This window comes from Pristis pectinata, chromosome 14 (assembly GCF_009764475.1).
Source record: "Pristis pectinata isolate sPriPec2 chromosome 14, sPriPec2.1.pri, whole genome shotgun sequence".
Lineage (NCBI taxonomy): Eukaryota > Metazoa > Chordata > Chondrichthyes > Rhinopristiformes > Pristidae > Pristis > Pristis pectinata.
The window spans coordinates 42,186,494-42,210,813 of NC_067418.1; the positions used below are offsets into that span (position 1 = coordinate 42,186,494).

Below are 24,320 nucleotides of genomic sequence, written 5' to 3' on the forward strand. Positions count from 1 at the left end.
AGTAGATGTACAGTTGAGGGGAGATATGGTCAAATACAGGAGAAAATTAAGTTAGTTCAATAGGCAGAACAGAGATGGGCATAAGGCACATGGGACGAACGCAAGGGTAAAATGCATCTGTTTTAATGTAAGGAGCTTGACTAATAATGCAGGTGAACAAGGGAATATGATTTTGTTTCTATCAGAGACTAGGTAAAAGGGCAGTACTGGAAACTCAACATTCCAGTGTCTATTCGTTTCTGACGTGGTAAGGACGGGGTGGGTGGATATAAGAGGTGGTATTGCAACATTCATTAAGGAGTCTGTTACTAAAGTAATTAGGGAAGATACCCCAGAAGGCTCTTCAAATGAGGGCATATAGTTAGAACAGAAACAAAAAGCAGGTAATCACCTTGCTGGGAGCCTCCTAACAATCAGCAGATGACAGGAGTGAAAATGCAGGCAAATCAGAGGTGTAAGAATAATAGGGTTACGGCAGTGGGGGAATTTATTCCCCAATATTAATTGTGATTGCCTTACTTTGAAAGACAAGGTGGTGGAATTTTTAAAGTGTGTCCAGGAGAGCTCTTTGAACCATTATGTGGCTAGGCCAACTAGAGATGGTATGGGATCTAATCTTGCAGAATGTAGCGGAGCAAGTTGTCGGTGTATCAGGAGAGCCTTTTGAAATTGGCAGAGGTAAGGTCATTAACTCCAAAGTAGTTATGAGAAGGAATAACGATGGTCTGAAAGTAAGGTCCTGAATTGGGGAAGGCCAACTTCAAAAGTATAAGACGGGATCTAGCTTAAATAGACTGGGAGCAACTACTTGCAAGTAGGTCTACGTCCGACAAGTGAGAGACACGTAAAAGCGGAATAGAATTCAGGGCCAACATGTTCCCATAAGGTGAAAGGTAGGGGTGGCAAGTCCAAGAAACCTTGGATGTCAAGTGATATCGATGGTTGAATAAAGGGAAAAAAAAGAAGCTTATGGCAGTCACGGTGAATTAAAAACAGGGGAGGCTTGTCAGGAGTACGGGGAATCTAGGGTGGTGCTTCAAAAAAAAAACAAATTGGGGGTCAGAGAGGGGACACAAAATATCACTGCTGTACAAAATTAAGAAAAATCCCAAAGCATTTTATGTATATTGAAGGCAAGAGAATAATTAGGGAAAGTGCAAAGGGACAATCTCACATGGAGCTTAAAGGTCATGAGTGAGGTCTTAAGTGAATACTTTTCATCTGTATTTACTAAGAAGGAGGACATCGTAGTTGGAGAATTTAGGGAGAGGAATTGTTAATTGTAAAATAGGTTGCTGTTAAAAATGGGGGAGGTATTAGATATGTTAGAAGACTGAAAGATGGATAAATCTCCAGGGTCTGATGAGGTGTATCCCAGGCTGATGTAGGAGGCAAAGAAGGAGAATGTTCGGGTTCTAACATTTTTAAGTCTTTACTGGTCACGATTGACGTGCCAAGTGACTGAAGTACAGCAAATTGATGATTTTTATTTAAGAAGTTCAGTGGGGAAAAACCAGGTAATTATAGGCCCGTGAGTCTAATGTCAATGGTAGGGAGGTTATTGGGGGAGAAAAACATTGAGGGGTGGGATTAATCTGCACTTGGAAAGGCAGGGGTTAATCAGAGACAGTCACTTTGTTGAGGGCGATCCTGTCTGACCCATTTGATTGAATCGCTTGAAGAGGTAACAAGAGTACATTGATAAGGGCAGGGCGTTTGAAATAGTCTATAATGAGGATATCAACTATATACTGATAGCCTTTGACAAGGTCCCATGTGGAAGATGGGCCCATGGGATTCAAGGTAAATTGGCAAATTAGATCCAAAACTGGCTTGCTAAATGGAGGCAGAGGTGTTGGAGACTTGTTTTTGTGATTGTAAGCCTGTAACTGGTGGTATACCATGGGAATGGTTGTGGGACCCATGTTTATTGTTATATAAATTAACAATTTGCATATGAATGTAGGAGGTATGATTGGTAAATGACACACAAATTGATGGTGTTGTCAATAGTGAGGAGAGTAGACTTAGGGTACAGGATGTTGCCGATCAAATGGGCAGAACAATGGCAGGTGGAATTTAATCATGATAAGTCGATGCATTGGGAGGATATACAAGGCTAGGACGTACATAATGAATGGTAGGATCCTAGAGAATATTAAGGAACAGGGGGACCTTGGTGCACAAGTTCAAAGATCCCTGAAGGTGGCATTATAGGTAGGTAGGTTGGGAAGAAGGCGTATGGGATACTACCCTTCGTTAATCAGAACATAGACTATATGAGCAGGAAGGTTACAGTACAACTTTATAAAACATTGGTCACCACACTATAGGAGGAATGTGATTGAACTGGAAAGGGCACAGAGGAGATTCACTGGGATGTTGCCTGGGATGGAGTGCTTCACTTATAAAGGAAGACTGAAAGGGCTGGCTTTGTTTTCCTTGGAGCAGAGATAGCCGAGAGGGATGTGACTGAGGTGTACGGAATTAACAGGCATAGATAGGGTAGGTAATGGTGGGTAGGGTAGTTAGTTCTCTCGGGAGATGTGTCTAAAATCAGAAGGCATAGGTTTAAGATAAGGGCCAGGAGGTTTAGAGGGGATCAAAGGAATAATTTTTTTTCATCTAAAGGATGGTGGTTGCAGTACAGAATGCACTGCCTGGAGATGCTGGAGGCAGAAAATCTCATTTAAGTATCGAGATGAGCGCTTGAATCTCTGATCCATAGAAAGCTATGGATCAAGTGCTGGTAAATGTGATAAATATAGACAAGTACTCAATGATTGGTATTGACTCGGTGGACTGAAGGACCTGTTTCTGTGGTGTACAATTGTAATCACTGACCTCTTCCTTTGTGCAAGGTAGAAATCCAACCGTGGAAATGTTTTACATAGAACATAGAACACTACAGCACAGTACAGGCCCTTCAGCCCACACTGTTGCGCTGACATTTTATCCTGCTCTAATATCTACCTAACCCTTCCCTCCCACATAGCCCCCTATTTTTGGTGATGGAATATTGTCTTAACTTCAGCCATTCTGTACAAACCAGTTGCTCTCAGGCATTGGTACATTGATAGGATTCCCCAGCACAGCAGCATGATTTTGAGGCATGCAAATCAGGGGGCAGGTACACAAAGGAGTGAGAGTGGCTAAGTCTGCATATGCTGCACCCACAACTGCAATGTAACAGCAGAGCAAAGGGCACATTGTCATTGGCAGTAAAGATTGCCATTGTAGTGTACTGTAACCTTCCACTTTTGACCTGGAGATATTCGTAGCATCTTTCAGTTTACCCATTGCTGTAAAATGGAAAAAAAATATAATGCTCTCTATCGAATGAGAATTGACCATATTCTTTCCCTTCTTATCAAAAAGCAGATAGATTGAACATATGTTTTTATTAACGTACAAATTAGGAGCTTGAGTGGCCACCTGCCTGTCAAGCCTGCTCTGCAATTTATTAAGGTCATGGGTGATGTGCATTCCTGTCAGCCCATGGTAACTTTTCAGCCCCTTGTTGTCTACTCTGCCTTAAAAATATTTGGAGACTCAGTTTCCATTGTCCTTCAGAAAAGAGTTCCAAAGATTCATCAATCTCTGAGGTGGAAAAGAAAAAGCCTCATCTCTGTCTTAAATGGGTGACTTGTAATTTTTAAGCATTTTCCCCTTGATGTCCATTGACTTCAGTTTTACCAGAGCTTCTTGATGACATATTTGGTCAAATGAAACCTTGATGTCAAAGACAGGTCACTTCTGTCAATCAGCAACTCCACCACCACCCCCCCCCCACCCCCCCCGCCTTTAAAACTCAGCTCCTTGGACCATGTTAAACCAAGGTTACAATGAGGTCTGTAGCCAGATTATTTCAATCTAAACTTGGCATCAGTGAATAGGTCTTTGAAGAGTAAAGACTGCTTGATAACATTATCCACCACGCTTTCCATTACATTGCAGATTGAGAATGTACTGATTGGACAGTATTTAGACACAATGGATTTGTCCTGCTGTTTGCAAGCAGGACATACCCAAGCATTCTTCCATGTTGTCAGGTAGATGGCAGTGTTGTAACTGTGGACACAAGAGACTGGCAGTGTTCTAACTGTACTGGATCAGCTTGGCTGGATATATGGTTAGTTCTTCAGTCCTACGGTTGAAATGTTGTGTCCCATAGCCAAAGAGGAAATTAAAGAAACTGGCATTGACTTAAAAAAAAGTACGAAGGAAATTAATGGAACTAAAAGTTGACAAATCCCCAAGAACTGATAGCCTGTATTGTAGGGATCTAAAAGAGATGGCTTCAAAGATAATTGATGTTTTGACCTTCCAAAATTCTATAGATTTTAGGATGATCTCACTGAATAGAATGCGCAACCTGGCTATTCAAGAAGAGGGAATGAGAAAATAAGGAAGGATTGACTAATTATCCTGATACTAGTAGAAGGGAAAATGTTATAAGGGAAGTGGTTAAAAGCCACTCAAACGCATATTGTGATAGTGCGTGATCTCTGCCCAATTATGAAAATTCAATTTGATGAATCTGTTGATTTTTTTTGTGACTGTATTGAGCAGGATGGATAAGGAGAACCCAGTGGAGCCAGCATTCAAACAAGTGCCACACAAGACTTAATTATATAAAATTAGGCTGGGGGGAGGGGTGTTAAATCCAAGCAGGGATTGAGGATTGGTGAACTGGCAGAAATCAAAGACTGTTAGTCACGTTCCCGCCATAGGTGCAACACCTGCCCCCACACTACCTCCATCACCTCCGGCATATCTTCCCCTCCTTACCCCTTTCGCAGGGACTGCTCTCTCTGCGACTCCCTCGTTCACTCCTCCAACCCCCCCCCCCAACCATCCCGCTCCCACCCTGGGAACTTTCCACTGCCCCTGCACCACCTCCAGCCCACAGCTACCTCACTTTCAAATTGGCAGTCTGCAACCAGAAGCTTTAAGGAGCAGTATGCTGACCTCAGCTAATTATAAAGGAGACAAGTGCAATACATTCCAGGTATACTGATGGTGCAGAGCTAGGAGGTAAAGCAAGCTGAGAGAAGAATGTGAAGCGGCAACAAAGTACGTAGCAAAGTTAAGTGAGTGGGCAAAACTGGAAGATCAAAAGCCATATGCACTTGGGATTCATATTTTCCATTATGAAGGGCTATCTTATTAAAGAGATCAAGTGATCTAGCACTGTATTCCCTAGAGTTTTATAGAATCCAATGGAAATGTTAAATTCATTGGGGGTTTAACAAGGTAGAAGGTGGTGGGATATTGCCCTCTCTGAAGACTGTAAACCTAAGGCTCTAACAAACAATTGAGATGAGGAGAAACCTTCATTAGAATATAATAAATCTTAGGAATTCTCTATCTTTGCAGGATATCATTGAAAATATTCAGGACAAGGATACTAGGAAAATCAATGGATTTGGGGATCAGGCAAGGTGAGTACAATCACATCAAATGTCGTGAAGGCTTAAAAGTCAAGTGACCTACTTCTGATATTTCTAATTATTAAATGGTGTCCAGAGTTGGAATGAAGACGGAAACAGTGATATTGAAAAAGGAATGTTTTCTTTTCAATTTTATTCCAAACTAGATGCACGTACACAGGTCACCCAACCAAAGCTTTTTCTTAGTGCCCAACTGGCACCCAAATGTTATCAGAAATTCAGATTATCATGGCCTGATTGGCGCTCATCAACCAAAGCCAGTGGGGAAACCTAATAATATTTCTTCTGCTATCTGCCAGCCAGTGTAAAACACAAAGACTAAGATGAAATGAATTTTTCAGATTCAGCATTTTCATTATATAATTCAGTTTTACTTTAGTCTCTGATTCTCCTGTGACAGGAGAAACCATTTTGGACATCATGTTTCAATCAGAATACTGTCACCTGAATAAATAACATTTTAAAAAAGATCTAGAATACATTATTTAAAAAAAAAGCAAGTTCTCTTTCCTGGAGTACATTTTGTAAACAATAAAATCTTCTGATAATATCAAACAGCAACATTCCTACCTAGCAATGTAGATTAAAACTCAATTTTCATGTCATAAATTCAGACTATATCATTCTAAAAACATCCTAAAATTTTTCACCAAATTCTCAATACAATGAGTTTAACATTACTGATTTAGTTTCAATGGTTTGGTTTTAAACACTATGAATTAAAATTAAATTTTAATTAGTTCTAAAAAAACTCAGTGTGTCGTACAATCTCACTCAAGGGATAACAGTAAAAGTAAGAAAAAGACAAAATTGCTTTCCATATATTTTGATCATTGTCAAGGGAGGTGACATATCACAGAAGAAGCTGCATTTCCATTTTTAAAGTTGCCACAGAACTGATCCTGCTTTTGGGGAAAAAAAAGTCCACGGCATCAGTCTTCATTTAGTTTTAGTCTTTCTTTGCCTGTCACAGCAGATAACCACTCAACGGGTGTAATCCCTAAAACCCAGTTTCAGTGGCGTTTCTGTGTGCTTGCTGGGGACTGAACATTCAGTGCTGTTTCTAGGCTGTACTTTTGTAATAACCAAAATGGTGAACACTCTCCAGGCCAGGTCACCCTTCGGAATAAGGCTTCATTTGGCTGGACTTGAAGTGGCCAGCTTAACTGAGTGCACAGAGTTCCTTCAGAGTAAAACATACACATACATCAATGGAGGAAACATTTGGATCAGCTGCAGAAAACCTAGGACAGTTGATGTCAGTGTTCCTTGGGTAAACTTTTCCAGCAAGTTGGGTCCAAGAAGTACATATATCTGTGTGTATTTTTCTGTTGGGGGTGGGGTGGTGCTCAAAGGCTAGCGCTGGTTTTCTTGGGCTGGAGAGGAAGACCAAATGCTCAGGGATCCCTGACATGTATAATTGTAATCCAAGAGACTGGAATGGAATGAACAATAAAATTGTGGGGGGTGGGGGCTGCGGTTTGGGGATGCAGGTGGTGGTAGTCTGGTGTGATTATTATTACTGATAAATATAGGACATACTAAGCTTGTAGTGACTTAACAATGGGAGAACAAAACAACAGCGATTGAATGGGCCACGGGCTGGGCCACGCAAATGTCCATAAGCTACAAGATCTTGTGGCAAAGAGGTGTCAAAACGTCCAAGATGATAACTGAGACCAGAATGTCTTAATTGCTAAAGTTTCCAATGTTCAGTCTTGAAGTTCTTGACTTTTTTTTCTGGCTTCCGTCAGTTTCTTTACTAATCGTGCACTAACCAGCAGCTAAAACACAAAAATTTTGGAAATGCCGATGAGAGTGAAATGAACAAGATTTAGAAAAATGTGATTAGAATGAAACAAATATCTTGTCAAAAAAAAAATTCCCCCACATGGCTTGGTAGTCGGCTGGATTGCCTGTGGAGCATGCGTCCTCTTTTTTTTTAAAGTGCATAGAGAAAGTTTCAACCTTCATTTGGTTCATTAGATGTTTTCTTGGCCTGAGAAACCCACATCCCTCTCTTGGAGTGAAAATAATGGTAGAAGTTCCTGAGGCGCAATCGTTCTACCTCAAGGCCACTCTGAAGAACCCTAGAAGATAAACAAAATTGTGTTTTCATAATGTATTAAGAATTAATTGACTTGATCATTTAAAAAACTAATTAAAATTGCCAATGAAATTACTTTGTAGATGGCCCTATTTTCACTTGAAAATATCCTATCTTGCTCAGGCCATTTAGATTATTTTTGTTATCTTCAGGATGTGCTTTCTTCAATTTAGTAGTTGCCTATTCATACTCTGACTCATTTCTTCTACATTTATTCCTCTAACTTTCAAGTTATACATTTTCATTCTTGAAGCTCCACCTGCTCCCCATTTAAGCTGATGTATTTTCTGTCTGTTTTTCTCTTTCCCTCTCACATATGCACATTCTCACACCCAATGCTGGTCCACTCTGTCTCTGAGTTCATACTGACTCTCTAGGTTATAAATTCATTGGTGTTCCTGCCTGGCAATTTATCTCCTAATTTATTCAGCCAGACTTTTAATCCTCCCGAGCACTGCTGTCCAGAGGAGATGCACCTGGATGTAGCCTGGGATGGAATGTTTCAGTTATTGGATAAGCTGGACTTGTTTTCCTTGGAGCAGAAGAGCCTAAGGTAGAACCTGAAAGAGGTATGCAATGTTACAAGTATGAGGGGGAAATCAGATAGAGAAAGAAACTTCTTTTCTCTGTGACAGATCTCCAAGACCAAAGGACGTGGATTTAATGTGATCAAAGGAAGATTTTTTTTCCCCATCCAGAAAATTCTTCATTTAGTTAATACATCTTCAATGGGTGCCAGACATTCTTTGATACAGTTTAAGGTAGTTCACAGGACCCATATGTCGAGGGGGAGGGAGGGGAGAGAGAGGAGGGAGAGGGGGGAGGGGAGGAGAGAGGGGAGGGAGGAGGGAGAGGGAGAGGGGAGGGAGGCGGGAGAGATGAGGGAGGGAGGAGAGGGGAGGGGGGAGGCAGGAGAGATGAGGGAGGAGGGAGGAGAGAAGGGAGGGAGGAGAGAGAGGAGAGGGGAGGGAGGATAGAGGGGAGGGAGGGAGGAGACGGAGGAGCAAGGGGAGGGGAGGAGAGGGAGGAGGGTAAAGGGAGGTCAGGGGAAGGAGGGTGAGGGTGAGGGAAGGCAGGAAGGACCGACCTGACCCTGCAGCCACTGCATGGAACCCCACCTGCTGTCCCAGCAATCGCCTCCCCAGCCATCCACAGTGTCCTACGATACATATTGTGAGGCCTCAGGGATTTATCTATCCATATGCATAGACTCACAACACTTCCTCGTTTGTAATCTGGATATGTTTTAAGATATTTCTACTCTCTTCCCTGTATTTTCTAGCGTCTGCAATCCTCCCCACAGTAAGTACAGATGAGAAACTTTTATTGCAGATCGTGTCCGTTCCCCGTGGCTCCACACGTAGACGACCGCATTGATCCTGAAGGGGGCCTATTCTCTCCCCGGTGACACTTTTAATATACTTGAAGAATCTCTTAGGAAACTATTTCACCTTGTTTGCCAAAACTATCTTATGTCCTCTTTTGGCCCTCCTGATTTCCTCCTTAATTGTTCTTCTTCATCCCTTATACTCCTCGAGGGATTTGCTTAATCACAGCTGCCTATACCTGACGTGCCTCCTTTTTCCTGACCGGACCCTCGTCGACCGTGGTACCAAATCCTGCCCGTCTTCATTCTGACGGGGACGTGCTGGCCCTGGACTCTTCCTATCTCACTTTTAAAAGCCTCCCGCTCACCGGATGTCCCTTTGCCTGAAAACAGCCTCTTCCGATCGACTTTTGCAAATTCCTGTCTAAAGCCATCAAGATTAGCCTTGCCCTAAGTTATGGACCAGTTCTATATCTCTTTCCATAACTACGTTAAAACCAATAGAATTATGGTCACTGGTCGTCAAATGCTTGCCTGATGACACTTCAGTCGCTTGCCCTGCCTCGTTTCCCAATAGGAGGTTGAGTGTTGCCCCCTCTCTAGTAGGGCCATTTACATATTGTTTGAGAAAATTGGCTTAAACCCCATCTGACGTCTTAGCACTTTGGCAGTCCCAGTCAATATTAGGGGAGTTAAGATCAACTACCGTTACAAGTATTTACAATCTCCTCTGATTCCCACTGACTATTGGGGGGCCCCTAGCAATCCCTTCTTATTTCTAAGTTCCAGCCATATAGTCTTACTGGACGATCCCCCAGGAATATCATCTAAGTACTGCTGTGAAGTTCTCCCTAATTAAAGATGCATCTCCCCCATCCTTTTACCTCCACTTCCATCACACCTGTAGCATCTGTACCCCAGAACATTGAGCTACCGTCCTGCCCGTTCCTCAGCCATGTTTCTTTGATAGCTATAATATTCCAGTCCCATATACCTACCCGTGCCCTGAGTTTATCTGCCTTTCCAGTCGGGCTTTTTGCATTAAAATAAATGCAATTTAGTCCATCGGACTTTCCTCGCTCCTTGTCGTGCCCTTGCTTACTGAACTTGCCTCAACTTTTTCATTTGCCGCACTACTGCTCTGGGTCCCACTGCCCCCTGCCAGACTTGTTTAAACCCTACTGAGTGGCTCCAACAAATCTCCCCACCAGGTTATTCGTCCCCCTCCGATTCGGGTGCAACCCATCCCTCTGGTACAGGTCACCTCTGCCCCAGAAGAGATCCCAATGGTATGAGAACCCAAATCACTCCCTCCTACACCAGCTCCTCAGCCACACATTCATTTGCACTATCCGCCTCGAGATTGGATATGCTGTTTCTTTTTTTCCCTGGGGGTGGGGAAGGGAGGCTGAGGGGTGACCCAATAGATATATATATATAAAATGATGAGAAGCAAAGATAGGGTAGATATTCAGACTCTTTTCCCCATGGTACGGGTAGCAAAGACTGTGGCATATGGCATAGTCTATGCATGATGGGCTACAGAATTGTGTTTGTTTTATGCAATTCAGAATGCTGCAGCACAGACCAATAAACTGGATAGCAATGTGACAAACCCATTTTCCCTATTGTCATTACCTGTCCAGTAGCTCCCAATCTTCTCCACCCCAACGATCCCGGAATTCCTCCGTGTTCATTCCTCCGATCTTGTCAAAGTCACTTTTGAAGATTCCAAACAGACCAAATCCATTCACTTCCCAGTACCCTTGAGGATGCATTAAAAATAGAAGAGGGATCAGTTTTTAGGACATTCATCTTGACATCTGTAAATAAAATTTGTGGACTAGTTGTAACCAGTACACAGACCCTATGGCAATTCAAGCTTGACTGACAGAAGACCATCAGTACTGAGGTGAACCTGGTGTTATGGTGAAAGCCACAAAACTGGATGTGCATTATCCAGTTGCTTTTCCTGTCGTGTCTCAGACTTGTTGGAGGATAACACTTTTACATGTGCCATTACCTTTCAGATAACTCTATCTCACGTGGCCATACCTCACGTGTGAGTTTTGTAATAATATCGTAAGAAACAGAAGCAGTGGGCCATTTCACCCCTCGTGGCTCCTCCAGTCTTTAATAAGATCACAATTCCCTTAATATTCAGAATCTGAGATAGTTCCAAAGATTCACTACCCTATGGGTGAAGAAATTCCACCCCTTTATTTTGAAGTGGTGACTCACCTTTAGATGCCTCCCAGCGCCTACCTTGTCAGGCCCAGTACAAATTGTGTTTCGATTAAATCACACCTCATTCTGAACTCTGGTGAGTATAGGTCTAGTCTACTTATTGTCCCCTCAATCTGTATCTTCTCCCATGAAGACAGGCACAAAATCTTTAATAAAAGCAGAAAATACTGGAAGCACTGAGGTCAGGCTGCAAAGTGCTCAGGCAGAAAGTGAGGGGCAGGTCCTCAAGCTGCCATTAGGCTTTGTTCAGACGTTACAGACAGACCGCAGACAAAATCTTCTGTTTCTTTTCTCTGCCATTTCCTTATTCCCTAAAATGTCCCTCATGTCTATGTCTGTAAGGCACCCGTATCAACCTTTGCTAATCTTTTCCTTTTTGAAGAGAGGACCCTTTTGCAGTGTTTTTACAGAGGATTAGCAAACACTTTGACTTGCGGACACCGTAGCAGCAGAGCTTGGTCTTGTTTTCGCACATTCAGAAAGATGCACTGCGCATCCTTCGACCACTTTCAACCAGGCCGTCAACAGAAGTGCCTCAAATCATTTTTCTCCCTCACCAGCTTCTGCAGCAATGGGCCCAATTATCACACTCCTGATGGTGCCTAGGCTGTCGCCTGTGTGATAGAGCTAGGGAAGATTATACCAGAACTTTCCGGCTTTTGTGGACTGGATGCCACTTCGGGCCCTCCCCATTGGTTTACGGACAGATGAGCATCTTCAAATCCAATTTCTATCATCAATCGTTCTTTGAAAATAAATTAACCAACACAGCACCCTTATTGGTCACCAAGATTTTAAAGATTGGATGACGCATGCTGAGATTGCGAGTCTCACGATTTAAAATCATTTGCAGCGATTGGAAAATGATGAAATTCTCCCCTCTAATTGTTTTTCTGTGTCTAACTTTGATAATAAAACAAAAAATGGCTTCAGAGCCCTTCACTTTAATTAGTCTCTTAAGCAGTCTCTCCTGCAAACCTTCAATTACGACCACATAGAGGGTTCTTAACTACCTGTCGTGAAACTCTGGAGCCACAGGCTGTAAGGGAACAACGAGGAGGATGTGGGGTTATACGTCACTAGTAAGACTGTTTCCACGCTGTACCACGTAACGTTACAGTTCGGCAGCTGGAAGGACAACTGCACTGGAAAGTACTAGATTTGAAAGCTCATCAATCCCAAGCTGCATTAGCTTCATCCCTCTCCTACCCCAGTTGATGATGCACCCGTCGTGAGATTTTTTTAAAAAATGATGTGTCTCTAACTGTGGGCAGAACTTACTTAGCCCATTTGGCTTAAGATGATATCAGAACAGAGAACAGCACAGCACAGGAACGGGCCCTTCCACCCGTGATGTCTGTCCCATATATGATGCTGAATAAAACTAATCCCTTCTGCCTGCACGTTATCCATCTCTCTCTATTCCCTGTGTATTCATGTGCCTACCTCAAAGTACCTTGAATGTCACTATCGTATTTGCTTCCACTACCACATCTGGCAGCACATTCCAGGCACCTACCGCTCTTCGTACATATAAAAAATTGACCCGCACGTTCCCTTTAAACTTTCCCCCTCTCACCTTAAAGCTAAGCCCTCTAGTATTTGACATTTCTACCCTGTCTACGTCTCTCATAACTTTATAAACTTTGATCAGGTCTCCCTCAGCCTCCGATGCTCCAGAGAAAACAATTCAAGATCGTCCAACCTCTCCTTCTAGTTCATACCTTCTAATCCAGGCAGCATCCTCGTAAACCCCTTCTGAACCCTCTCCAAAGCCTCCGCATCAGGTAGTAGATATAGCCATTAACCCAACAGTGGAAAGTCTCAAAGGCTGTCCTTTCAATGTTAAAATGCTTATCAATAGAATAGTTATAGATGACCAAAGTAATTAGGATCACCCATCCATAAAGAATTTGTAGAGATTATGATGACAATAGTTAATCGTTTCTTAAATGTTTCCAGCATTTTCAACTCTCCTGCTCTGCCCAGTATTAAATAAGAACGTGCACTCAAATCGATCACGTGCATTGAAATTAAAGTGAGCTTTGACCGCCAGCCATATGATGACTGCCATGTGGTCTCGGGATGGAAGGTGTGCTGCTCGTCAGAAAGTCACTTACCGTCAGGTTCGCTGGGAGAGCTGCCACAGCCTAGTCGCATCACTATGGGGGCATATGCCAGTTTTCCTTCTATACAGTGTTTTCTGATGTTGTCTATGATACTGATAGGGAAGTGGATGTGAAGATCGCATAGGAAAAGAATTGTATGACTGTCCTGAAAGAGAGGCAAAACAATGTCATGCCTTTTCAAAATAACTTTTAGTCACAGTGTTAGAAGGCAGACAATTAAAGTTAAAACGATAGATTCGATAAAGAAAAAGTCACTGAACTCGTTCAAAGAGACCAAGTCCATAGGGTCATGGACTATCTTTTAACTCCAAGCTGTGGCACAGTCATTGATTATGGACTTGAGGTCGACTCCAGAGACTTGAGTGCAAAATCCAGCCTGATACTTCTGTGCAACAATGAGTGAATGCTGCATAGTCAATCAAAGGTGCTGTCTTTCAGGTTAGATGACAAATCTCTCAAGTGAACATAAAAGATCCACAGTGCTATTTGAAGAAGATCAGGGCAATTGTCCTGGTTGCCTTGATCAACATTTATCTTTCAGGCAGTACCTGAAAGATCTGGTCATTTATCCCACAGGAGCACTTTGATTAGCACATTGGGATTCCCAATTGTCAAATTTCAAAACTGCTTTTTTGGCTACACAATGCTTTTGGAACATCCTGAGATTATGAAGGTTGCCAAAAGAATACACTTAGATTCTATATGTTGCATCAGCTCTTTGGTAGTGCACCCAAAAGACCATTCTGCATTTGTGAGCCTTGTCACAGAGGCCAAGCGTGCTCCAGCCTTCACGTGACGTACATTTCCAATAGGCACCGTGAATCATTTCCCCACCGTAATTCTCTAACCTCTCAATTAAATTGAAGCACTGAGCCCAGTTATCACATCCTGTTGTTATTCTGAAACTGGCGATTGCAGAACAGCTGGGAAAAATCAAACCTGGAAGGTGCTGTTTTATTCCAAGATACTAGCACGATGACTTCTGCCTTCTCAACCCTGATCATAAGTCACTTTGATATTCCTTTAGCCATAAAAAATTTTGAAGTGGCTGTTAAAACTGTACCTGCTTTGTTTCCTATATTACAACAGTGATGAGCCTTCAAAACTACTTTATTAGCTACAAAGTACTTGGGGCCCTCCTGAAGTCATGAAAGAACGAGAGTGAAGCAATGAAATCATAGAACAATACAGCACAGGCACAGACACAGGCCACGCCGACCACATTGCCCACTCAGCTAGTGCTAATTTCCTGCGTTCAGCCCATATCACTCCAAGCCCCACCTATCCAAGTGCTTCTTAAAAGATACTATTATACCTGCTGCACATTCCGGATACTCACCACCCTCTGCCTGAAATAGTTGCCCCTCAGTTCCCTTTTAAATCTTTCCCCTGTCACCCTAAACCTATGGCCCTAGTTTTGGATTGCCCTACCCTGGAGAAAAGACTGTTATCATCCACCTAATTGATGCCTCTCATAATTTTAAAGACTTCTGTAAGGTCACCCCTCATTCTCCTAAGTCCCAAGGAATAAAGACCTAGCCTGGCCAACCTCTCCCTATGACTCAGGCCCTCTGGTCTTGGTAACATCCTTGTAAATCTTTTCTGCACTCTTTCCAGTCTGACCACGCCTTTCCTATGACAGGGTGACTAAAACTGTACACTGAACTCCAAGTGCGGCCTCACCAATGATGTATACGACTGCAACGTAATGTCCCAACTCCTGTACTCAATGCCCTGACTGATGAAGGCCAGCGTGCTAAATGCCTTTTTCACCAACCCGTCTACCTGTGACGCTGCTTTCAATGAATTACGCGCTTGTTCTCCAAGGTCCCTCTATTCCATTACACTCCATAGTGCCCTACCATTCATAGTACAAGTCCTGTGCTGGTTTGATTTTTCAAAATTCATCACCTAACACTTTTCTGTACTGAAATCCATTTCCCACTTCCCTAACTGATCACGTAATCCCTGTAATCTATGATAACTGTGATCTCCTTCACTATCAACAACACCTAATTTAGTGTCATATACAAACGTACTTCTGATCAAGCCTTGTGAATTTGCATCCAAATCATTTATATAAATAACAAATAACAAAGGTCCCAACACCGACCCCTCCGGCACATCACTAGTCATTGGCTTCCATTCCGAGAAACAACCTTCAACCACCAAATCCTTATTATAAATTGTAGTGAAGCTGAAAATTGCTGCGGAAATGAAATAATTTTTATCGTAGAATAAAATCATACGACTCACCCGCTAATACAAGACATTCAGCTGTTAGCAACTCCCAAATACAAGGACCATTAGTTACAGTTTTCTAATTTGTTTTTTGTTCTGCCACCTCCCTGATAATAATGGCAGAGGACTCATAGGATGTTAAATCTACCGTTTATGTATTTACCGCAATCACACGGAGAGTAGGTTATTCAGCTTTAATGAGGATCAATGGAAGCCTGATCATTTTCTTACACTTGCACGTGAACTTTCCATCAAGATCATTGGTCCTGGGTTGAGGAATAGCAATCCTATTGATTTTCTTTCCTTTCAAGTGCATAGTTCTAAAGATTACGTTAACACTCTGTTCCCTCATCACAGACCAGTAATTGAATTGTCAGTATAATTGAATCATTACTACTCCATTGGATGGGGTTGCTTGCTATAGCTTGGTCATTGAGATTGATAACATTTTTGGTTTTAAAAACATTTCTGCTTTTGGTATGAAATAGTTCGATTGGCCTGCCAATCGACCGATCTAGCGTCTATCCGGTACTGACTTACCGTCCTTCCATCAAGACAAGCATCTGCTTCTTGATGTTTTGTCCTCTCTGCTATCTTTCTTCAAAGTACATTCCACGTGTTGTGCGAGAGAACTTTACAACATTTCACATTCCTACCACAACTTAATCTGAAACAGTGATTTACGTCTTTATCTCTTGTAGCTCTGCAAGATGGTCACTTTTCCAAAGCAAAAGAGAAAATAAATATAAAGTCCCAGTCAAACTTCTGACAACAGGAATCGCTTCCAGAAGGTAAAAAGGTTAAAAGGAATTTAACGAAATAACCCAGACCAAGCAGCTGCCCGTCAAACTGCAGTGATGCATCATTTTCTTAGGAAGAAAGATCGAGGGAACAGAAGAAATATTGATACAGATTGAAGGAGGCTATACAAGTGTTCGCACTTTATTTCTCGCGGCACTCTTCATAGACACGTGTATACAGTTTTTGGAGATGTATATTTTGTAAACGAGAACACAACCGATGATTAAATAACATTCTATTACAGCATAAATCTATATGTAGAAAACTATAAATTAGACTCAGATGTCGATAGAAAGAGAGGTGCAGTGCATTAAAACGTTGCGCAATGTTTGCTTGTCATTGAACGGAGACAACTATCCTGCACGGTGAAAATGATGTACAAGAAATGATTACCTAGTCAACAATATCAGTGCATTTATTTCTTTTTATCTTGAAGAAAGTGATCAAATTAAATAAATCATTTTGTGCACTGACGTCTCTGAATTTTGTATCAGAGTTTTTGATTTAAAATGATATTAAAATTGTTGGATGAAGCTGAAGTTTCAGACATAGATACAAGAAACAGAATCAGATACACGTGGATGGTCACAGTCTTTTTTTGCCAGGGTAGGGGAGTCTAAGATTACAGGGCATAGGTTTAGGTGCAAAGAGAAAGATTTAAAGGGGTCCTGAGGGGAAAGTTTTTCACATAGAGGGCGGTGGGTCTATGGAATGAGCTGTCAGAGGAAGTGGTAGAGGCAAGTTCAATTCCAATGCTTAAAAGACATTTGGACAGGTACGTGGGTAGCAAAGGTTTAGAGGGATCTGAGCAAAATGCAGGCAACTGAGAATAGCTCAGGCAGCCACCTTGGTTGGGGTGGATGAGTTGGGCTGAAGGACCCGTTTCTGTGCTGTATAACTTTATGACTGTGATTCGTACCTGCAAGAGTGTTAAGAGCTGACCACATCCCAAGAATTAATTTAAGAAAAACTATAACATTGGTTTGGTATCAGAAACAATATATACAGTCAGGCATGCAGTGGCCCTCTTTTGAGGCAGTTCCTCTGGGTTGAGGATGACTTGTTTCCACTCTGTGGGCTCTGAAGTGACACTGCACTGGAAGTGATAGTGAATTTCATCATTGATTTCTGCCTTCACTGAGAGATGGTTCCTGAGATTTGGAAAGTGGTCTGTTTTTTTCCCCCAGAGTCCTGTCCTCCACCTTTGTTGCCAGGCAGCAGTGGGGGCTGGTTGATAGGTACCTTTGTTTCATGGACGTTTAGTGTAAGACCCATTCTCTTGTATGCTTCAGTAAACAAGTCAATAATAACTTGAAGGTCAGCCTCTGAGTGTGCACATACAGTACATGTGCATCCTCTACGTTGTGGCTGAATGAGAGCATAAATGTTGTCTGTGGAGTGGAGGCATTGTAGGTTGAACAGTTTCCCAAGCAACCTGTAGGTTAAAAATACTATGATGCTGGAGGAACTCAACAGGCCAGGCCAGGCCAGGCAGTGTCCGTGGAGAAAAGCAGGCGGTCAATGTTTCGGGTCAGGACCCTTCTTCAGGACTGAAGGTAGGAAAAGGGGAAGCCCAATATATAGGAGGGAAAAGCAGAGCAGTGATAGGTGGACAAAAGAGGGGAGGTGGGATGGGCACAAGGTGGTGATAGATGTAGGTAAGAGATAGGGATAGGTGCGGGGGAGGTGGGGAGAGCAGATCCACCGGGGGATGGGTCAAAGGTAAGGAGAGAAAGGAAAAAAAAGGGAGAAAAGTGAGGCAGGCTGGGAAAGGGAAGAAACATGGTGGGGGGGGGGGGTGGTTTGGGGGGCTTTTTGTCTCCATGTGCTCTTGCACCGTGGAGCTCGTATCCTTGTACCTGGACACTATTCTGTCCCCCCGGTCCAATCCCATGACACATCACATGCTCTCCAACTCTTCCATAGCTTTAAGTTCTCCGGCATGCATGACTTCATCTTCGCCACGGACGTCCGGTCCCTATATACCTACATTCCCCATCGTGACGGCCTCACCGCCCTCCGCTTCTTTCTTGACCAGAGATGGAACCAGTCCTCTTCCACCAACGCTCTCCTCCGCCTGGCTGAACTTGTCCTCACCCTTAACAACTTTGCTTTAGATTTCTCTCACTTTCTACAGATCAAGGGCGTAGCTATGGGCACTCGCATGGGCCCCAGCTATGCCTGCCTCTTCGTTGGCTACGTTGAACAGTCTTTGTTCCAAGCCTACTCCGGCCCCGTTCCTTGACTCTTTCTCCGCTATATCAATGACTGCATCGGTGCCACCTCTTGTACCCGTGCGGAACTCGACAGCTTCATAAATTTCGCCCCTAATTTTCATCCTGCTCTCCAATTCACTTGGACTATCGCTGACACCGCTCCTTCCTCGATCTTTCCATCTCCATCTCAGGAGATTCCTTATCTACCGACATCTTCCACAAACCTACTGACACCCACAGCTACCTCGATCACAGCTCCTCCCACCCCGTCTCATGCAATGATGCTATCCCCTTTTCTCAATTTCTCCGCCTCCGCCCCCACGATGAGGCTTTCCACTCCAGGACATCCGAGACGTCTGACTTCTAACCGGGCCTTCCCCCTGACTGTGGTCGAGAGTGTATCTCTGCCGTTTCCCGCACCTCCGCTCTCACCCACTCCCCTCCCAGACCCAACAGGGAGAGGGTCCCCCTTGTCCTCACATTCCATCCCACCAGCCTACGTATCCGACACATCATTCTCTCACTGCTCAACCTGTAGATTAGCTCCACTCCAGCACGGGGCTTGTTGGTTAGTTGTAACATAGCAGCAAGGAAGATTGAGAAAAGTGTTGGGGGAATGATGCGACCCATGCTTGACCCAAATCTGCACTGGGATTGGGCCTGTAGAATCACTATTTGTGTGCCATCATGTATCAGATGTAGAATGGAGACAAATTTCTGAGGGCAGCCAAACTGAAGAAGAATTCTCCATCGGCCCTCTCGGTTGATCGAGTCAAAGGCTTTGAGTACAGGAATTAAAATGTCATATTAGTATAACTATTTAGGACCTTGGTGAGACCACCCACTGTGCACAATTTTGGTCTCCTTACCTAAAAGGATATATACTTGTCAGAGAGGGAGTGTAGTGAAGATTCAGCAGACTGGTTGCTGGGACGATGGGTCTGTCGTGAAGAGAGGTTGAGCGGTCTAAACCTCTAAAATTTAATAAAATCAGAGGTGATTGAAACGTACAACATTTCCTAGAGGGAAAACAGTATAGACACAGGGAGTAAGTTTTCACTAAGCCATTTGGGACCAAGATGAGGAGACGTTTCTTCAGCCAAAGGGTGGTTAATCTTTGGAATTCTCTACTTGGAATGTTGTGGAGGTGCAGTCATTGATTTAATTCAAAACTGAGATTACTGGACATTCGAAGAAGAGGGTTAGGAGAATAGAACAGAAAATAGTGCTGAGATAGATCAGCCATGATCTTGCTGAATAGAGTCATCTCGAGGGGCTGAATAGCTTACTTCTCTTCCTAGTTTTTAATGTCTCAATCAGATTACAAGCAGGAATGGTTATTATCACTGCAAAGTTTCTGATAGTTATCTCATCCACTAGCTGCTTTTATCATCAAGCAGATCAAAATATAAGAAATCCTTCTTCTGAGAACGTCAAGGTTTTCTGAACGTGGTTGACCTCCAATGTCCCTGAACAGTTTTTCCACAAAGTTTGTATCATGACTTCTTTTGAAACTAATAACCTCACGGAATATTGAATTGACACTGTTGAAACCGAAACAGATGAAAACAAAAACATTTGTCATATTGCTTCATTACTTGTTCTTTCTGGTTTCCGTCATTATCATTGTACCAAAACGAATGCTGCCACGGTATTTAATTATAACACAAACTAAATATGCCCATTATATTGCATATTTACTGCAATATTCAACAAATCACACTACAGTCATAGCATCTTACAGAACAGATGGACCATTTCACCTATTATGCCTGCATTGGTTCTTCTCTGTGCAAATATCTCATGAGCATGACAGTACAGAGAAGTAAAGGAGCTATAAGTAGACCACAAGATCACAAGACAAGGGAGCAGAAGTAGCCCATTTGGCCCATCGACCCTGCTCCAAATAAAAAGAAATGAGAAATTGGCGGGGGGGGGGGGGGGGGAACAAAAAAACACACTATTCTAACCCCAATTTCCGGCCTTATCCCCATATCCCTTGATACCCCGACTATTTAGATATCTATCTATCTCTTCCTTAAACGCCTCCAATGATCTGGCCTCCACTGCTGTACGTGGCAAGGAATTCCACAAATTCACCACCCTCTGGCTAAAGAAATTTCTCCTCATCTCTGTTTTAAACCTGTACCCTCTAATTCTAAGATTGTGCCCTCTGGTCCTGGACTCACCCACCAAGGGAAACAGCTTGACCACATCTACTCTGTCCAGTCCTTTCAACATTTTAAATGTCTCTATGAGGTCCCCTCTCATTCTTCTGTACTCCAGTGAGTACAGTCCAAGAGCCGACAAACGCTCATCATACGTAAGCCCTTTCATTCCGGGAATCATCCTCGTAAATCTCTGAACCCTCTCCGACATCAGCACATCTTTCCTAAGATATGGGGCCCAAAACTGTGCACAGTATTCCAAACGAGGCCTCACTAGTGCCCCGTAGAGCTTCATCAACACTTCCTTACTTTTACACGCTATACCTCTCGAAATGAATGCCAACATAGCATTCGCTTTCTTTACCACCGATCCGACCTGGTGGTTAACCTTTAAGGTATCCTGCACGAGTACCCCCAAGTCCCTTTGTACTTCTGTACTTTGAACTTTCTCTCCTTCTAAATAATAATCTGCCCGCTTATTTCTGTTTCCAAAGTGTACAACTGCACATTTCTCAACATTGAATCTCATCTGCCATTTCCTTGCCCATTCTCCTAAATTATCTAGGTCTCTCTGCAACCTTCCTGTCTCCTCAATACTCCCTACTCCTCCACCTATCTTGGTGTCATCTGCAAACTTAGCCACAAAACCATTTACTCCGTCATCCAAATCGTTAATGTACAAGGTAAAAAGTGGCCCCAACACCGACCCCTGCAGAACACCACTAGTAACCTGTAGCCAACCAGAACGAGATTCTTTTATTCCCACCCTTTGCTTCCTGCAAACCAGCCAATGCTCCATCCATTCTGTTATCCTACCTGTAATTCCATGACCTCTCATCTTATTAATCGGTCTCTTATACGGCACCTTGTTGAAGGCCTTTTGAAAGTCTAAATACGCAACATCCACAACCTCTCCCTTATCCACCCTACTTGTGATTTCTTCAAAAAACTCCAATAGGTTGGTCAGGCAGGATCTTCCCTTCACCAAACCACACTGGCTTGGACCTATCTTGCCTTGCACCTCCAGGTATTCCAATAACCTCATCTTTGAGGATCAATTCCAATAACTTTCCCACTGCTGATGTCAGACTAATAGGTCTGTAATTTCCTTTATGCTGCCTCCCACCTTTCTTATAGTACAGTTCTTGGGCCATCTAGCACCCCTGCTCAGTGGTCATGCTGCTATAGGGAGCTATAGTACCCATGCTACCTATAGCAGCATAGGTATTAGAAGATGTTAATGTATGTTGTGATGCAGAAGAGGCAAAGAGCCACCTTTATGTTGGGGGACACGAAGTGACATGTGCCTCCAGTAAAATGAAAGAGTACATTAACACAGTGCAGACACAGTTCTACATTCATACTTATGCCTGTACAACACGAGATTCAAATATACAGACATTGAATTAATACAATGCCTATAAAGAAATTGTTACACATTTAGTCCAAATAGTCCATACCGGTGTTTATGCTCCACATGAGTTTCTTCCCACTCTATTAACATATTTTTCTATTCTTTTGAAATCAATGTAATTGTCTAGCCTGTTTTAAATGCATCTATATTATTCATCTCAATTAGCAAGATCTACAGTTCAATTACTCTGTGTAAAAAAAAGTTTCGCCCAGATTTCACACTGGATTTATTAATGACTGTGTTCCGAGGTAATAATTTACTAACATTTTTGAAAAAGGAAAGTCAGAAATAATTATCGCATGATGCAGAATCAATCTGCAAAGGGCTGACTCCGTACCCATACAAGCTTTTTAAAATGTACGAAAGCATTAATGAACAACTATATCCTAATCAAATGCTTTTGTTTCAAAATCAAACCAGGAAAGCTGGTGGTTAATTATATTCTTAACTTCTAATCCATTTTAATTCAAAGCTACATTTTGCAAGCAATTTATAATGGAAATTACTGCACCCAATATGCTCCTAGATTCATGCAATGTAAATACACTCTTAGATTCATGCAATGAATTTACTGTCTGAGATATAGACAGTGCATCTGCACTTCTCAATTTGTGTGTGAATTTGCAGTACTCGATTTATCCACTGCTTCTTTACCCTTATGCTCATCATTACATTCGCAGAACTAGATTTGAACTGTTAAGTAAAAGTCAAACTGTACATCTACACTAATACTGCTCATCAATGGCACCAGACCAAAATCTCTAAGCACATGATAGATATTATACATCTACAACAACAGGTTTATAATCTGACAGTTTTACATTCCTATTATGGTTGTAATATTCTACATTTACATACCAGGCCCACAAAGCTAGAATTAAACTCTATCCAACTCATTAAACTGGATTCAACTCACATCTATATTCTCCATTCATACATTGATGAGCAATATTAAATGTTACACAGTGAATCTACCGCATTCGGGGATTAAGAGATAGAATAGGGAATTGAGAAAGTTGAATTTCAGGAAAAAGTAATTACGATAACTTTACTTGTGATGTCAGTGGACAGGATAATTGGTTGGAGTGTCTACTGGACATTTCAATGGTCATTGGTTATCTGTCATCCAAAAAGTGAAAATTAGCATGAGTGGTAATGGAACAATCATACCCTCGTAACATCTGATACTGTTGCCTTGTGATGATGTAAAAGATCAAATTATTGAGGTTGATTTTGCCTGCTATTTCAATTCCCAAGCTATTTAATAATTTCTACATCTTTTGCCCTCAATCATGTACATCTCGATTCATCCAGGATAAACAACCTGTAAACATTGCCGTGCTTCTATATTATTGCTCATTTTACCATTTCTGGTAAAGGAATAACTGAAAATTCAGCTGCTAGAACTATACATCATGCAGGAAAAGTGGGGCATTTCCCATCAGATTTCCAAACAACATCAGAGCCAATTGCATGCCTGCTCTACACTCCCCCGTCTCAGCACCTAGAATATCATTCATCATAAAAATTGAGATTTGGGGTGCGTTCCCATTCCAGAAGGCAAAACTGCCGTTTAGCGTCCTGAAACATCATCATATTGGTAATGTGCTCTTTCATGACCAAGGTAATTGAGACAGCCCTAAACCTACCCTTTTTAATTTTGAGTATTATAAAGAGGTTTCCTCCAGAGAATACTGACGAGCATCTCACAAGATAATCTCACAAGACCTCAAACCTCGAAATGCATCAAAGGTAACGAAGACAAAGACAGCAAGTACATACCCTGCTCTGAATGACCTTTAGAAGAGGGAATTTTCATGAAAAATAATTGGCAAACCTTTTAAGTTATAGGGGCAGAGACGAGTTGCATATCATGTTCATGATAATGACAGCAGGGCATTCTGGTGAGACTCCGAAAGGTATCTCACGATAGTGCTCCATTAACCCTGAAAGTACACTGATCAGTCCAAGTGAGTAACAAAGACCCTTGTGTTGTGGATGACACCAGATCAGAAGCTGAAGCTGCTTTTTATTTTAGATCGAGAAGCTGATGCCGGGGGCATAGATTTGAATACGGGAGGAGGGAATATGAAAGAATGCAAGAAAACACATGGGCCGAGCTGGATTTTAACAACCCATGGATTCCAGGAGAGAAGTATCTGAGGGGGTTAATGATTCCTGGATAATACAAGCGATGGTAACTTCTTACAATTAAAG

General features: G+C 42.4%; 1 protein-coding gene across 1 annotated transcript in view; it reads right to left on the reverse strand.

Moving 5' to 3' along the window:
• Positions 1 to 5,554: 5,554 nt before the first annotated feature.
• The window catches only part of LOC127577716 (N-acetyl-beta-glucosaminyl-glycoprotein 4-beta-N-acetylgalactosaminyltransferase 1-like), a 591,438-nt gene continuing 572,672 nt past the window's right edge, over positions 5,555 to 24,320 (reverse strand). The window contains exons 18-20 of the mRNA XM_052029203.1: positions 13,255 to 13,408; positions 10,526 to 10,652; positions 5,555 to 7,543 (exon numbers count right to left, since the gene is read on the reverse strand). Of these exons, the coding sequence (XP_051885163.1) occupies positions 7,417 to 7,543; positions 10,526 to 10,652; positions 13,255 to 13,408 (408 nt within the window). The 3' untranslated portion in view covers positions 5,555 to 7,416. The remainder of the gene's footprint in view (positions 7,544 to 10,525; positions 10,653 to 13,254; positions 13,409 to 24,320) is intronic.